The sequence below is a fragment of the Paramisgurnus dabryanus genome, chromosome 18 (assembly GCF_030506205.2).
Source record: "Paramisgurnus dabryanus chromosome 18, PD_genome_1.1, whole genome shotgun sequence".
NCBI lineage: Eukaryota > Metazoa > Chordata > Actinopteri > Cypriniformes > Cobitidae > Paramisgurnus > Paramisgurnus dabryanus.
In genome coordinates this window covers 15,460,989-15,477,389 of record NC_133354.1, presented here as the reverse complement: position 1 = coordinate 15,477,389, position 16,401 = coordinate 15,460,989, and the positions used below count along the sequence as shown (strand labels likewise).

The window sequence follows — 16,401 nt, the reverse complement described above, 5'->3', positions numbered from 1 at the left end:
TTCTATTCTGCTTCTATTTTCTATTCTTACCAATAGAAGATATAAAACTACTGACGTCACCGTTTCCAGAGCAATTATGTTTTGTTTGTACATCAAAAGATTGCTCTGATTGTCAAAACAATACTGCTTCCTCTTTCGTTTAATCCATAAATGGAAGTGCCTTTACCAAAGTCCCTCCCCTTATAGCACATCTTAACCGAAATGCATAAGAAAGTTAACATATAAATCATCATTACACATGGTTGTGTCTTTAAGTTTTCAGAGCTGCCTAGACTCTTAATGGGTTCTTTGTTTAGTTGTGTGGTTCCATAAAAAACTTTGGTCCTCAACACAGAACCTTTATATTGCACAAAATGTTTATTTGCTATGGAGAAAACGTCAGCACAACTGTATGCGTTTAGCTGACTGAGAATACGCCATATATGCTGTCTAGGTAGTCAGCTCACGATAGGTTTTGAAATACAACCCAAATTGTGGTTGCTTTTAAAGGTTTGTGATTACAACTGTTGATATAATAATACAGGCACGTTCCTTTAAGCTTGTCTTTTAAAATTGTGGCGAATGAAAATTATTTATATTGTGTTATTGTGTCAAACCAGGGTTTTTCCCAGCGTGCTTAATGTGATGCTCCAAATGCTGAACAGTTCTGACAGTTAAATGTTATTTAATGTGTATGTTAACGAAATAGGTGTTACTGTTTTATGTTTTGTTGTTTTTGTTCAGTCATTTTGCTTGTTACTGCATTTATAAATAACAGGGTTTATGGTTGGAGGATGTATTGTTGAAAATTGCCTAAATAAAGGTGCAATAAAAAACAATCTTCTCTTTATTTTACCCCCCAAAACTATATATTAATAATGTTAAAAAAATAAAAAAAATTGGGATATTTTAACTCATGGTTGGGAGAAATACGGTCCCAATTAATTTAAGCACAGCAGTTAGGTTTGTCCATATTTTACCCAATCATGTGAATGAAAGGAATAATTTTATTTTAAAGTGTAATTTTTCATTATTAGCCTATTATCTTACCATTAAATAACCAGTATTAAATATTTGCTTTTGTATTATTTTTATGTTGCATATTTTTGTATTATTTATAGGCTTATATTAAACTACATTCCAGTTCTCTGTGACCGTTTCAGCAGCGCGTGTCATGTCACAATCCTGGCCGTGGAAATGTTGTAAGAGTCAAACCTAAATATAAACGCCGACCACCCTCCCTGAGAGAAAAGAGAGAGAGAGAGACGAAGAAAGAAAGCGCGCACACATCGCGTTCATGTGAGGAGAGTGCGCGTGTCTTCATCAAGTGTCACAAAACAGCAACATAAAGTTGACGACACGCGAGCAGCGCTGGAAGATGGAGGTATGAAGGCAGTTTCCTGCATTGTTAAAACTGTTTGTTATTGTTGTTGCTGTTTTTTGTTTTATTTGAACATATATGCAAATTCATTTCCTATTCTCTTAATCACACATTGCTTGAACACTGTAAACAAAAAAAACTATTACTGCTGCAGTAATAGTGTAGCAGTAATAGTTGGGAGTGTGCCGTTATGTTAATAAAAAGTAAATCATCATTTTGTAAATGTGAGATTTATTTTGAACCATCCATGAGTTGGATAACTAATGCCTGTTTAAAAATAAATCTCACATAGCCTATATATCAAATGTAAATGCACTATGCAATAGTCTGTCCTTATATTCAACATATATAAATACATCTGTGCTGAAAATAAACAGGTATGCATTGAAGATAGATAAATGCAAGAAACTTTTTTGATACCGTATAAAGTTTCTACTACAGAATAATCAATACTCTTTATTAAGTATGTGTTAATAACCATTCACATCTTATGCAGTGATGTGACTGTGCCAAATGTGAGAGTTTTGAACCAGTAGATTCAGCGATGAGTAAACTATAGCTGTGACTCAAAAAAACACCTGTCACTTCTCACCAGTTAACCTCTACTGATCATCATTTATGTCACATTACGTTTGCAGAACGAGCTTTCGTCCTCAGTACAGATTGCATTGTTGTGCTGTGCCAATGAATTATGTTTGGATCCCATTTCTAACCACCCAGGAGCAATGAATACAGTTTGCACTGACACTGCGTTCCCTGCATGTCTTAAGTTATAATAAAGTATGGCTGGCATTGCAACAGTCTAACTGACACAGGAAGTGGTGTAACCTCATCCGTATGACAGATTAAAATGGCGGGATGATGGACCCACGTGAGTGTGTTTGCGGATGTTTGTTAGTCTGATTGATCTGATGTTCAATGTATGTGGAAATAAATACAGATACTCATCGACATACAGTATTCTATAATTTTTGCTTTGCCATGTTGGATATTTGTAATTTTGGAGTGCACAATGTGTTGTTAATCGATATAATTAAAGTTAAGCTATTCTGTTTGCTGCAGTTCAAGCTTTAAGAGAAGTAAATGTAAAATGTGCTGCACGACATACAAAACAACAGAACATGCTTGCGGTTGTGTTTGGGAAAACACCTTTTTTGTTTTGTTTTGTTTTGTTTAGTTCATTGTGTTTAAACGTACAAATTTAAGTTGGCCACATCTATATATAAATAGGCTTCGAAACATTTGAGCTATTCTTATTACACTGTTATAGTCAGCGTTTGCATTATCAAAGGGACATTCCACTTTTTTTGAAAATATACAAATTTTCCAGCTCCCAGAGTTAAACATTTGATTTTTACCCTTTTGGAATCCATTCAGTTAGCACAATCCATTGAATCTGATTAGACCATTAGCATCGCGCAAAAAAATAAGTTTAGATTTTTTTCCTATTTAAAACTTGACTCTTCTGTAGTTACATCGTAACTATCCTCTCATTCTGATGTAATATTTATATGATGATATTATGCAGCAGCCGAAATAGTCCCCTTAGTAACTTTCAATGGCAGGGAACTATTTTCGGGCAGTGCGTAATATCACTACGCCTGCTGCAGCCATGTTACAGCAGCAAAGTGCGTTATTTTGATTATTACGCCACAATGAGAGTATAGTTCCTAGCCATATCTGCCTAGAAAATCTCAACTTTTAATTTTCTGTCTGACTTAGTTCACGGTGTAAATACAGAAGAATCAAGTGTTAAATAGGAAAAAATAGCGAAACTCTACGATGCTAATGGTCTAATCAGATTCAATGGATTGTGCTAAGCTATGCTAAAAGTGGTACCGCCAGACCCGGAGATCAGCTGAATGGATTCCAAAACGGTAAAAATCAAGTGTTTAACTCTAGGGGAGCTGGACATTTTTTATATTATCAAAAAAAGTGGAGTGTCCCTTTAAGGTAGGTTAGTTGGCCCCTTTCCACATACATATTCACTTAACACAAAGCAGAGCCACATTTAAACATGATTTAATTTCTGCCATTGAAGAATGTTACTCTACAGCTATAAATGCTGTAAACACTAGACTGAATGCATGTCTTGTTTAAAGCTTTGTGTCAGGACTTATTCGAGAGATCTGGCCTGCATGGACTAAGTCCTGGATATTTATGTTCATTATCTCTTGAATTTCAGCTATGCGAACATGCGGGTCAGTGTCAGTACCACCTCGGCAGCTGTTAGGGCGATGGCCCTCTTTCTCTAAACTGTATGCAACTACAAAGTGTGTCCGTAAATGACAGATCTGGAGAAGGGAGATGATATTGCAACATCTTCAGCACATTAACAGACATTAACCAATAGACTTTCTGAGGAAAATGAAGAACTGTACGAGCACATGGGTGTGAACTTTCAAGCCGCCCTTCAGAATTCAGAGATGTGACTTCAGAGATGAGATGTGCAGTTGTCTTTTCCATAAAAGTGTTGGTTGGTTATTTCATGCTGGTGTAAAATAATATACGTTCTCCCTCAAAAGAGCTTGAAGAAATCAGATAAGCAACAAGTGTAAGCAGGTTGTCTTTTCAGTGGAAGCAAAAGTCTGTGTGTGTAGACATTGCAATTGATTTAGAAATTCCTGGAGTATTAAACTTGCGAGGTGGAGTCCTTCATTACTCTGACTCACACTAGGGTGTTCAGCGAAGGCTTGACTTTCCAAGCACACTGTTCACTACGAATATGCCAGGACAGAACATGAAGTCATAGTTTTTGCCACTTCTAAGGATCACGATTTTGTTGCTTTCATTAAGCAATGGTGGTTGACACCCAAGTTTGTGATGTAAATGGTGGCAAGTTTAAAAATGCTGATGCCAACACATTGCGCAACTGTTTCAACTTTGTATACTTACAAGGTGGTTGGAAAGCTAAGAGTACAACATGTACTTGGGCTGTCATGCCTTCAATGCACTCGCTTCCCTCATGAAACATGTTTTAGTGTAAATTGAATCGTGGGGGACTTCCTCATGTCCCTCAATCCTCAAGTATTTGACATACAAAGGGATTCTTTGTGGGTTGCAAATAAGATTCGGTTTTCAGGCAGCATGCGCTTTAAAAACTGCTGGGTTATTTTTAACCCGTAATGAGTTAATATTGAACAGAACAAATGGTGAGTTAAAAATGACCCTATGTTGGGTTGTTGTTATGCAACCAGGTGATTTGCGCGAAATTAGACTTATGAGGTGTCATGAAACATTTTGATAAAAACAAGTATATGCAAAGTAAGAGTATCAAAATAAAAAGCATACAGTAACAAACTTCTCTTTGTGTACTATTTTGCACATGATATTTCAAATGACCGATATTTCAAACCAATTTGTTGTTTTTTCTTTCATTACCGCAACGTGTCCATGACAGGATTTGGGTTGTTTGACATGGAAATATTTATAATAAAAAAATATTTAAAAAAATGCTCCAGTGCATGTTATACCATAAACATTTACAGTAAAAAACATGTGGTGTTTGGTGATCATTGGTAAATGTAGAGACAATAATAAGGAATATCAATTTTCTCATCCTCCGCAACAATTTTCAATCATTGTTTAAGCCCTCAAGGAACTAACATTTTCAAAAAAATGGTACACTCAAGATGGCTACCAGGTAAGCAGTTCTTATTTTTCTCTCCAGATAAAAGTTAAAATTTTGTTTGTCATAGTACCTAGGCAACTTTTTAGTTCTCATTACCGAAACATGAGTTTGTAAATGCATATATTTAATGTAATATCATGTTGCGGTAATGATCATTTTTGATAATGATAATCTAAAAATGTAAATAATTCTATAGGAAATATTTTTTAAATCCTCTAAAAATAATGGTTATAGTAAGTTCAGACCTTAATCTTATATGTGCAAAAAAATAAATTGGCTTCAAATGCTTTTTAAAAATTTTGATGCTTGGACACCTTCTAAATCTGTATTTCGTGAGAATCACCCAACCATGGGTTATAATTAGTAATGCACCGATGTATCGGCCACCGATATTTATCGGCCGATTTTTGATGAATTTGAAACCATCGGCAATAGCACGAGAAAGGCCAATACCGATTGTTATACAAGTGTTTAATACCGGTATCAGCCAGAAGTTGTCTGTTTAAATCCGTATCGGCCCAAAAAATCCTATTGGTGCATCCCTAGTTATAATAACCCAGCATTTGAGGTAAAAACAACCCAGGCATTTTTAGAGTCTGGGTCACCATCAGTGGCATGTGGTGGACTTCTTAAATTGAGTTTTGTTTTGGTCTAATGTAAATTCTTTTTCTAAATCCGTTTAAAGTTTGCATGTTGTCTCCATAAGCATGGCTGTTTCGGAGATGACGAAAGGCCCATGCTGAATTGATTATGTATACGCAGTTTGTTGTGTTGTTTACTTGTTCTGTGTCTTTGGAACGAGTTAATGTATTTTTTGTTCACCGCACTTGCGGAGGTTGCCGTGTTTATTGGAGAGACCATTATTAGTGACGTTTGCAACGGTGATGTCATCTTCAGGGCTTAACTCTGCAGGTTTTGTTAAATGTGTGCAAAGCCATAACTGTAGAGCGCACACACACAACGTCTTTTGCCCATACACACACACTTCCAGACAAACATATGTGCAGTAAAATCAACACCCACTGGGTCTCCGGAGAGAAAGCTGCCAGTAATGAGTGCAGCACTTTATAATTAACATGCTATCACTGACTAAGATACATGGCACATGTTTTGAACCTTTAAAAATGGATTTAGCTAAAATATTCAGTAAAATACCATGGAGTAGACATACACGGCAGAATGTGTTTACCTAGCAAGCAATTTTGCATTTAAAACACGACTAATAGCTTTCCAAACACAGCCCAGGCGTCCAACCATAGCCCAAAAATAAATAAATGAAATTAAACACCCGTGATCACTATTGACTTTCCTTACATGATGGAATATCATACATCTCACAAGTTATTTTGCCAAAAAATGACACGTTACCAAATTGAGTTACTTTTAGCCGGACTATATGGTGAAATGATGACTATTGTTTGCTGGGTATCTTTGGATCTTTAAGGTTTGGTTGAACATTAACATGTCTAAGAGGGAAATATCTGTTTTCTTAGTTGCTGTAGTTAAAAATCATTCTCTTATGTTGGATTTTAGTCTTGAGAGCACCACTCTGGGAAAAGTTTAATCTTTGGAAGAAGTCCCATCGTCTTGCAATGCTGTTTTTGGCGGTTAGCATAGTCGATTTTTTTGAGACAAAATCATTTCTTTTAATCTTATTTCTTGTAGAGTGACATTACAGATCTTTTTTTGTGTTATTGTGTGGTTAGCAGACCAATACAAACATAACTGCATGATGTGGATGTCTTTCATGTTAATGAATGAATCCAGACAGTGTGGTCAAGACAAACTTGCATTTAATCATTTGTAAATAAAATCTCATATACATTTTTAATTCTGCATATTTATATTGAACATTACATCACATTTTAAGATGATTTCGGGTATCCGCATGAGGCTGTGTTATCATTATCAGGTGATTCAGGTTAACATACCTCAGAATGTCGCCACTGGCCAATCAGGATCAAGCATTGCACAGTGCCATGTAATAATTCTCTATGTAACAAAATACTGTGTATGTACTGTATGTATGAGGGATGCACTTCTGCATCAGTGAGTCTGAAATGTCTTTGTTAAAAATAACAACAAAATGAGATTTAATCACAGAACAAGTTTTTTTGTTTCCGTCTTGGGAACACTAAATAAAGTGAATGATGTCATGAGGGAATGCTTTTATCTTAAAGAGAACTGAATGGAGTGGGACTGGAACACATGGGCAGCAGATACATTCAAAGCCAAAAGACGCAGACAGAAAAAACATGGAGAAAACAAATAATAGAGCCTTTATTTTTTAATCAAGTGCCTTATTTGGTAAAGCTTGGTTCTTGCTCAACCCTTCCTTTAGTTGTCCTGTTCATACCTTTACTCAGTCAAAGTTGCTCTATCATTTTTTATGTGCTGTAAAAAAAGTTACCTGGTGGCCTTGAAAGTTTATTCAACACAGACTTTTTTTAGTTAACTAATATATTTAAGTTGAATTAACAAGATTTTTTAATGTAACCAGGTAATTGAACCAAATCTTTATTTACAGTGTGCATGCTTTCAGTAACCACTTCCCTGAAAAAACCCCATGGCCTTGGCAACACTAGCACCATGTTTCATCAACTAAGCTATACAGGAACATTAACATGACATGCGGTGCGTTCCAGAGAATGTCTTCCTGAAGCAGAGCATTCTGGAAACAAACAGTTGTGCCTGAAGACATTAGCGAACTTTTACAATATTAGAATTTGCTATCAGCCACAGGAAGGCTGTACTGGTTACCCTCTACTGATAGCTCAAGAGCTAATGGTCATAGATGGACGCCTGTGGATGGAAGGGCCTGAGACAAAGTTGATAACAGCAGGACGGAGAGTCTGAAGTCATAACCAGCTGAGTCTGTGTCCCCCTGAGGATATAGCTGCATGATACCCTTTCTCAATGCTTTCTTTTGAAACGGCTCATTTTCATCTTGTTCACCACTCACATGGTTTCCTGTGGAGGAAAACTATTTTTTTCAGTCTTATCTGTGAAAATCAGCATTACAAAACATTAAGGCTTGTAATTAGAAATCAAACGGTCAAAGGACAATATTCAGTTTAGGTTTTTTAAAGGAAACAAGTTTGAACCCTTCTTATAATAATACACACTTAACAAAGTAAATAAAATGTTTTCAATGGCCTGTACAAGATAAAGAATCCATAAACAAAAGTGGACTTTCTCATTAATACATTAACATTTTTTGTATTTCAGGACCATACGGTTGTTAAAAAGCGATCTGTGGCTGAACTAGCAGGAAAATTCAGTTGTCAAATTCCCCATACGACAGATGCTGAAGTGGTGAGGTTTCAGATAATCTGAGTATATGATCGGCCTCAAACTGTCTCTACACTTCAGCTTCTCGTTTTCTGTGCCATGGCTAACATCTTCTTATACAAGCAGACCAATTTGCATTCTTTGCTTCCTTTTTGCTTATTTTTTTCATCTTCCTTTTATTTACAATGTGCATTTTAACAAAAGTGGAGAAAAAAATAGGCAGCAGCTATTTACACGAAGTGCATGTAGTGTTATATATTAACACTATGTAAAAATATAGCATTTTTTAGCGATACTCTTTATGCAAGTGTAAATGATTATATTTTATAAAATAATAATAATTAAATAAATGGTGCATTATTGGGAGTATATCCCCCACACCGACCCCTTTATGCTTAACAAACACTTGTCATACACTTTATTTCCACTTTTCAAACATTTTATATTTATTGAAAATAAATGCCTTTTTGATGTGATATGTGATAGGAAAATGAAGTTAGGTCAGCAAAAGGTGGATTTAAACCAGTGACTGCGACTATGCCTTATGCATTTTTAAGATGAATTGCTTCATTTATTTCTCTCACTTGTGTAAGTCGCTTTGTATAAACGCATCTGCTAAATTCCATAATGTAATGTAATATTGTAGGACGGCATGAGTGGCTATGTGCCAAAAAATGTGTTTAAAAGTGTAAAACCTGAGACCCTATGAATAAAAGACAAACTCTGTACTTTATTCTCTACTCTTCAGCCAAGGAAACCAAATCTCATGAGTGGTTTACCTGGAAAATGGAAAAAGATTGAAAAGGTTTTTCCAAGTTAGCGCTATACTTTATCCCCAACACCTGAAACAAGGAAGCAAAATCTCATAATGCATTGTATTTTTTGTTTCTTGCCACTCAGATTTTTCCATTGTGACTCAGCGACTTGTGTTGTATTTCCTGAAGGCATTAATGATAAGCTGATGGTGCACTGTACACAGACGGTCAGGTTCTCAGAAAGCTACTTGGCTCGCTGCTCTCTTCCGTAACGGACACCAAAGGAGCACAGATATTAATACGAGCAATGTTGTGTGTATTGCACAAATGGCCGTCTGTGTACATTATTATGCAAATGTTTTAGGTCACCATCTCTTTGTTAAGCTACAAACAGAAAATACAGGAAATATGTAGGTGGCATTAAGCACATCTTGAACTCTTTTGAGGAGACTGAAGTCATTAGATTTGAATAAGAATTAGGTTTTCGTTTCATTTAGGTTTGAGAGTCTGCACATTCCTGCTATTCCTCAAGTATGAGTGGGGCTCACACTAAATATGTGACATTATTATTTTATTATGTGTTTTATTGTATAGTTGGCCCATTGCACAGTATTGTCTGCAGGTGATGAATAGGAAACGCTTTTAACCTTACCTTCCTTCCTTCCTTCCTGTTATCATTTCCTTTTTGTTTTTCCTCTTTCTGGGGCCTGTTGGTCACTTTCTCATTGTCAAATGCTTCCTCATTAGAAAAAAGAAAAAGTATGATATATGTAAGTGATGTCATAAGTCTAGTCATGTTTCTTTAGATGTTTCTTAAGAAGCTTAGATTGTTTTTATGGATTTCTTTTTAATAAATAAGGAGTCCTGCAACTCTATAAAATCAGCTATGATTGTGTTATTTCTTTTTTCCACACCACAATGTTTTCTTGATGTTTATAGGACTATATAGTGGCTATGCATGCTTAAACATGAGTCTAGAGATTTTAATTATATGTTCCAGAACAAGCCAGTGAGGAGGAGACCTCCCCGAACCCTGCAGTTATCTGCTGCTAATGATGCAAGTCAAGGCCCGGATGAGGTGAGAGGTGCAACTTCAAAAATAAACACAAGTGGCAGGAACCTTTTTTTTGAATGGTTTTCTATGTCTAGTGAGCATTGTTTATCTCTGTGTTTGAAAAGCGTGAACGTCATTTGCGTTTTTTCCATTGTTCAGTTGAAATGAGGGGAGAGGCGGGCCTTTCGTTGTGTTAAGTTTACAGTTGCTTTGAAAAACCAGAGACTGCACTCCCTCACTGTCTCCTGCATTTTTGTGCACCTCGATCAAGGTCAACACCCTTAAAGTTTCTGCGAATGACAATTAACAACAAAAGAGTCCTCACGCTTTATTATTTGATTGATAGGACAGCTGCCTCTGTGGTTGCCTAGCAACATAAAAAAACTTGGGCTTACAAGCTTTAAAATGCATTTCGTGATCATCCTGTTAGGGGGCGCTCTGGTACTTTTTAGTGACAAAAAAATGTGGTGCGGCGCACCTTGCGTTTCCGAATATTTGAAACGTGTTTGGTGCTAATATGACAGCTAACAGCAAAAGAGCGCTCATGCTTCAATACTTGATTGACAGGACAGCTACCTCTGTGGTTGCCTAGCTAAATAAAAACACAATGCACTGCTCTTTTTTTAAAGTGACCAAAAAGGGCAGTGCGGTCCGCCTTACGTTTCCAAGCATTTAAAACGTGTTTGGTATGATCCGCCCCTAAACACATGGCGCAGGAGGCGGCCGAAACGTGAGCCATTTGGCACAGATAAACAGCGCGCATGACGCTCACTGCCCATAGAAAATCGTTCAAAAATGGCACCTGCCACTGCCATAAACACATCCTGTGTGATCGGTCCCTTAGACATTATAAACTGTTCTATGTAAGTGCAGTGCTTTAAAAGATTTTAAAGGAGACATTTCACAAAACTTTTTAAAAATGTAAAATAAATCTTTGGTATCCCCTAGTTCAAAATCTCATATAGATAATTTATTACAGCATGTTCAAAGTTACATTTCCACTTTGTAGGTGTGAGAAAAATGTGCCGTTTTGGGTGTGTCATTTCTTATATGCAAATGAGTTGATCTGTGCAGTAAATGGCAGTGCTGTGGTTGGATAGTGCAGATTAAGGGGCGGTATTTACCCATTTTTTACCCAAGCCTAATTTCAATGATCTATTTTTTCACATGCTTGCAGAGAATGGTTTACCAAAACTAAGTTGGTTGTTCTTTTTCACATTTTCTAGGTTGATACAAGCACTGGGGACCCAATTATAGCACTTAAACATGAAAAAAGTCATGATATGTTGCCTTTAAATTGAATCCTAACCCATGCCCTATTAACCCATTCACTTTATTCTTAAAAAGCTGATCGTATTAACATAATTGATGTGGTATTTACTTTTTCATCCATTCAGAAAGAAGCAGGACCAGCATCACCCAGGAAAAACAGGAACTCTGCCCTTATTGAAAAACTGCAGGTACAATGAATATATATATATATATATATATATATCAGTGGGGAACCTTCAGGGCCTTCTACGCCTTCAGAGAAGGCCTAAAAAAATTAATAAAAAGATTTTTTATTATAATAATACAAATAAATAATATTCAATAAAAATATGTTTTTACATTTTTAAATTTCTATTTAATTCAATTTAATACAATACATGTAATATATTTTCTCTCATCTATGTTCTAACGTTAAGTTTACTGTCAGGTTCATGTCATGAAAACATCTAATCCAATCAGAATCGTCTGTCTCTATTAAGGCCCGGTTATCTGGCTCATTCATTGGTTAGGACTTCATGAATCCCAGGGAAGGCCAAGCTATGTGTTTTGGTGTAGAGAGTGACGGGCGAATCGACCAATCACGTTTTGATTTCAAGTGGGCGGGCAAAAAACAATACATTGTAAGCCTTCATGAAGTCCTAAGCATGCAAATAGTGATGGTCAACCCGGATCTTTTTAAGGATTCGGGTTATTCTGAGTCACTCACTAATATGATCCGGGTTGTGCGAGTCACTCGAGTCACTTGAGTCACTTGGTCAAAATCTCCCAATTCCAATCGCTAAGTCATACTAATGCCAACCAAGCAACTCGGATCACGCATGCAGCTACGAGTTTATGACTCCTCTGCTCACAAAAAAGGGCTTATGTGACCTGAGGAACTCGTAAAAAACATGCATGCCCGTGGTAACATTATCAATAACATAATTGTAAAAGTTTGGTGTGTTTAGTTTTATTTCATAACGACAAATATATCAACACCACATTTAGAAGATGTCAGGCTTGGTTGACTTGGACGTGAGAGGAACGTGTCCTGTTTCAGATTGACTTAAAAGATCCACGATAGGCTTCGGTTAATCTTGTGAGTGAGTCCCAGACAGAACCGCTCGCCCGGTCCTGCACGGGTCCTGTGAGTGAACCACTCACGTCACTCTGAGTGACTCAGTCAACAAGAGGAGCCGTGTACGTCCGTCGGTGGCGGATCTTTCCAGCAGCACTGCTGCAGCAGTCCTCGTATTTAAAAATGTTAAACATTTGCAGCTTCTACCCAAAACATTGTGCCAGTCAAATATTTCAACAGATTAGCCTACATGAGTCAGTGGGTTAACGAGCAAGGCTTGTTTCTCCTAGCCCAGGATTCAAGCTCTATGAGTTGAGTCACTCTCTGTGTGAATCCCCGAGCCGCCGACCAACTCATTGTCGCACGCACGCATCCCTTTGTACTCGGACTCGGAGCTGCAAGAAATAATGATCCGGAATAGCAGCTTTTGGTTCACTCGGTACCCCCAGTCGACATTTGGTGATGTAAATTAACTCGTTGTTGCAAGTTATAGAACCTATGGCAGCTTATGTAGAGTTATTTGTTGTAATTCTGTTGTAAACATTTGAAGAGCTTTGTGTTTGATACAATTTCTCATTTTTAATGCAAAATCTGAGAGGACTCAACTGACTCGGGTTAATGGTCACTAAGGACTCATGGTTCTCGAGTCATTTTAGGGATCGGGTTAAATGATCCGAGTTTCGGGTGACTCGCTCATCACTATGCAACAAACTGGATGCGAGCTGCCGTAAAACACCAAAGACGAAGATCATAGACCGTTAATATTAATACAGTCTAATGGCCCGAATCTCTGCGGTGAGAGTGGTTGAGGTAAATGGCGGAAAACGTGATTGACGTTGTAGCTATTTTGATAGGGATGAGGTAAAAACGAAATTACTTAAGCGCGTGAAGAGCACAGCTGGGAGAAGCGCGTGCAGAGGAGCCTGTGCATATGACGCGAACACGAGAAAAATAATGGGTTTAATTATACTTTTACTTCCTGACAGTTTCACTTGTTACGTGAGGATAGTAATGACTGACAGACGACGCCGAATTACATACAATATAATTTCCTAACTAAATCTGAGAGAATGCGAAAACATTCAAATATTTTTTACCTCGCTATACCCGATGGGCAGGGCGGAGATACATTTTGGTAGCCCGACAAGAATTCGTAATAGCCTCGGGGCTCGGGCTAGAGATTTTGTGAGCCCTGGATATCTTATGACAACAGTTATAAGCCACAAGGAGGTGCACTGAGAACGCAGGGTGCTATATTTCCCCTTATGAAAAAGATTAACAAGGTATATATATATTTCCAAAAAATAAATTAAAGAACATAATTTAAGATGGTTAAATGCAAATTTACAGAGCCCCTGTCATTACAGAGCAGCAGAATCTGTATTTGTGTTTATCAGTTAGATTAAAGTAATTTTAAACTTTAAAACTGCATTTAAAGGCAGACAATGCCCATTCTGTAATTCAACTTTGCGTGATCAGAATTTTTACACATTCACTGTATGATTTAACGAAATACGAATAGCCTAGTATTATGGATGGAGAGGCATTTGCACTTCATTGCATATTTTGAAGGCCCAGCTGAAGTACCCACGGTTCGCCACTGATATATATATATATATATATATATATATATATACTAAGATTTAGTTAACTATAATAACCTGTACAGTCAATATGATAATATTTAAAAAATTAAGCCAGCAGCAATTTTATCAAATGTAGAAAATGACCTAGGGGTGGTTTCCTGTACAGGGTTTAGACTACTCCTAGACTAAAATAAATGTAAGCTGTTCAAACTAAAAACAACTTGCACTGACATATCTTAAAATACATCAGTGCTCTTTGTTTTGCCTGTTTTTAGTTAGGCATGTTTGTTAAAACTAGTTTTATTTCCTAATTAAACTAAGGCCTAGTCCTGATTTAACCTCTTAAGACCTGGATGTCCACATATGTGGAAATCCAATTGTTTTGATATTTGCACCATAGTACTTAATTCTGTGTACTGGAACCTGTTATACACAAACATGGACAAATACACGGTTCTTAGAAAAATATTTGGTTATTTTATTTATTGGTTTTTCCTAACCTCAAAATAGCTGGAAGAAATCTGAAAAAAAAAATACACCAAAACTCGGTTCTTAGGAGGTTAAGCAACCTCTGTCTGGGAAACCACCCACTAAACTTTCATTTTCCTCATACAGCAACACTTCCCTCTAGTGGACAGAGGTTAGTTTTGCTTTAGTCTAGCCATGTTACGAATGGTTTTCTGTCCCATTTCACACAGGCCAACCTTGCACTTTCTCCAACGGGACCACCTACCTTCCCAAAGAGCCCAGGGGCGATGAAGTTACCTGTGGCGCCCTTCCCCTATGGCTCCCCTGGCAGCCCCTCCAGTCCTCCTGTAATTATCACACCGAAACAAGAGGAAACCCCTACCAGCTTTGAGGAACCCGCTGAGGGAGGACCTCTCAAAAGTATCATCAAGGTTTGTGGCCCTCATCTGTCATTGCTCATTTGGATGAACTGAATTTAGATGAATTTTCCAGCTCCCCTAGAGTTAAACATTTGATTTTTATTGTTTTGGAATCCATTCAGCTGATCTCCAGGTCTGGCGGTAGCACTTTTAGCATAGCTTAGCATAATCCATTGAATCTGATTAAACCATTAGCATTGCGCTAAAAAATAATCAAAGAGTTTTGATATTTTTCCTGTTTAAAACTTGACTCTTCTGTAGTTACATCGTGAACTAAGACAGACGGAAAATTAAAAGTTGAGAAAAAAGTGGAGTGTCCCTTTAAGTCACTGAAAGAAGTAGCTCACCCCAAAATGAACATTTTAGCATCATTTACTCAACTTTATGTCATGTTGAATCATGTATTATTTAGGTTTAAATTATTTTTCCATGCAATGAAAGTAGATAGTTATTAACAAAGCTTTAAAGTGACTTCATTCAGTACAATACGTGTAGACATTACAGTAAAGCTGTGTACATAATGACACAATTTTAAGTTCTCTTTGTATTTAACTTTTCCAGGGAAGAGCTCGACTTTCCATGAAGCGTCGCCCGCCGTCTCGCAAACACAGGAAATCCAGCGCAGAAGAAGGTGGAGAAGAGGTGGCCACACCTGAACACGAAACTCCAAACGGGCATGAGGGAGAAGTGTTTGAGGAGCAGAAGGCATCTGACTGTGTCGAGACCGCATCAATCTCCTCAGAACAACAGATAGAGCAAGATACAAATCCAGCAGATGCTGAAAAGCAGCACTCAGAAGATGCAAAACCAGAGGTAAAGGTTGAGACTGAAACGGCAGAACATAAAAATGAAGGTGAACAAGAAGAGAAGACAGAGGAAGATGTAAAAGAGGAGAAAAGTGCGGATGAGCCACAATTAGCCGAAAGTCCCTCAGGGTCTAAAGAGCAAGAAGAGGCACGCGAAGAGCCAGTCACGCAACTTCATGAAAAGCCACAGACTGAACCTGATACAACAATAGATGAGAAAGATACAGAACAGAAAGAAGAAGTAGTAAACCAATAGGGTAAAGTGACCGTGTGCTTTATGAAAGCCGATACTTGATTTAGTTTCAGGATAGAGGAGCTGAAGATGGTTTTATGTCTGCCACATTCATATCCATATCTAAAACAACACTTCACATATTGTGCCTCAAGTATGATTTATACATCATTTTGTAGAAGAAGAAAGTGTTTGGTTTGGAAGTTCCTTTAAGTAGAGTTAATAACTAAACAAAATAGATAGCCCCCATATATTTTAAATTATGCATGTGCACATTTTCTAATACAGCAAGGAGAAACACTGGGTTGGGTACAGGCCGTATACAATACTCATTACAGTTACTGGACATATGTTGAGGTGTTTGGAAAAATGTATATAGTAGCACATATTGAAAGTTGGCACGTGTTATTCATTGTTAAAATATTATTTTTAACACGTATGTATATGAGGGACAGGAAAGATGCTTATTT

At 37.2% G+C, this 16,401-nt stretch overlaps 1 protein-coding gene across 2 annotated transcripts; it reads left to right on the top strand.

Annotated features, from left to right (window-relative positions):
• Positions 1–1,213: 1,213 nt before the first annotated feature.
• dub (duboraya) lies at positions 1,214–16,048 on the top strand. 2 transcript variants are annotated; one of them, XM_065286925.2, is made up of 6 exons: positions 1,216–1,363; positions 8,220–8,306; positions 10,038–10,115; positions 11,489–11,551; positions 14,705–14,905; positions 15,455–16,048. In XM_065286925.2, exons 1-6 carry the CDS (start codon positions 1,358–1,360, stop codon positions 15,953–15,955), a joined length of 936 nt encoding a protein of 311 aa, XP_065142997.1. In that variant the 5' UTR covers positions 1,216–1,357; the 3' UTR covers positions 15,956–16,048. The 2 variants fall into 2 exon arrangements, with proteins under 2 accessions (XP_065142998.1, XP_065142997.1); XM_065286926.1 differs by lacking the exon at positions 8,220–8,306 and having other exon boundaries at positions 1,214–1,363.
• The last annotated feature ends 353 nt before the right edge of the window (positions 16,049–16,401 follow it).

Excerpts from the sequence above, each read along its gene's own strand:
- dub (XM_065286925.2), top strand. Across the intron at positions 11,552-14,704 it reads CCCTTATTGAAAAACTGCAG|GCCAACCTTGCACTTTCTCC; the intron begins GTACAATGAATA and ends CATTTCACACAG. Across the intron at positions 14,906-15,454 it reads CTCTCAAAAGTATCATCAAG|GGAAGAGCTCGACTTTCCAT; the intron begins GTTTGTGGCCCT and ends TAACTTTTCCAG.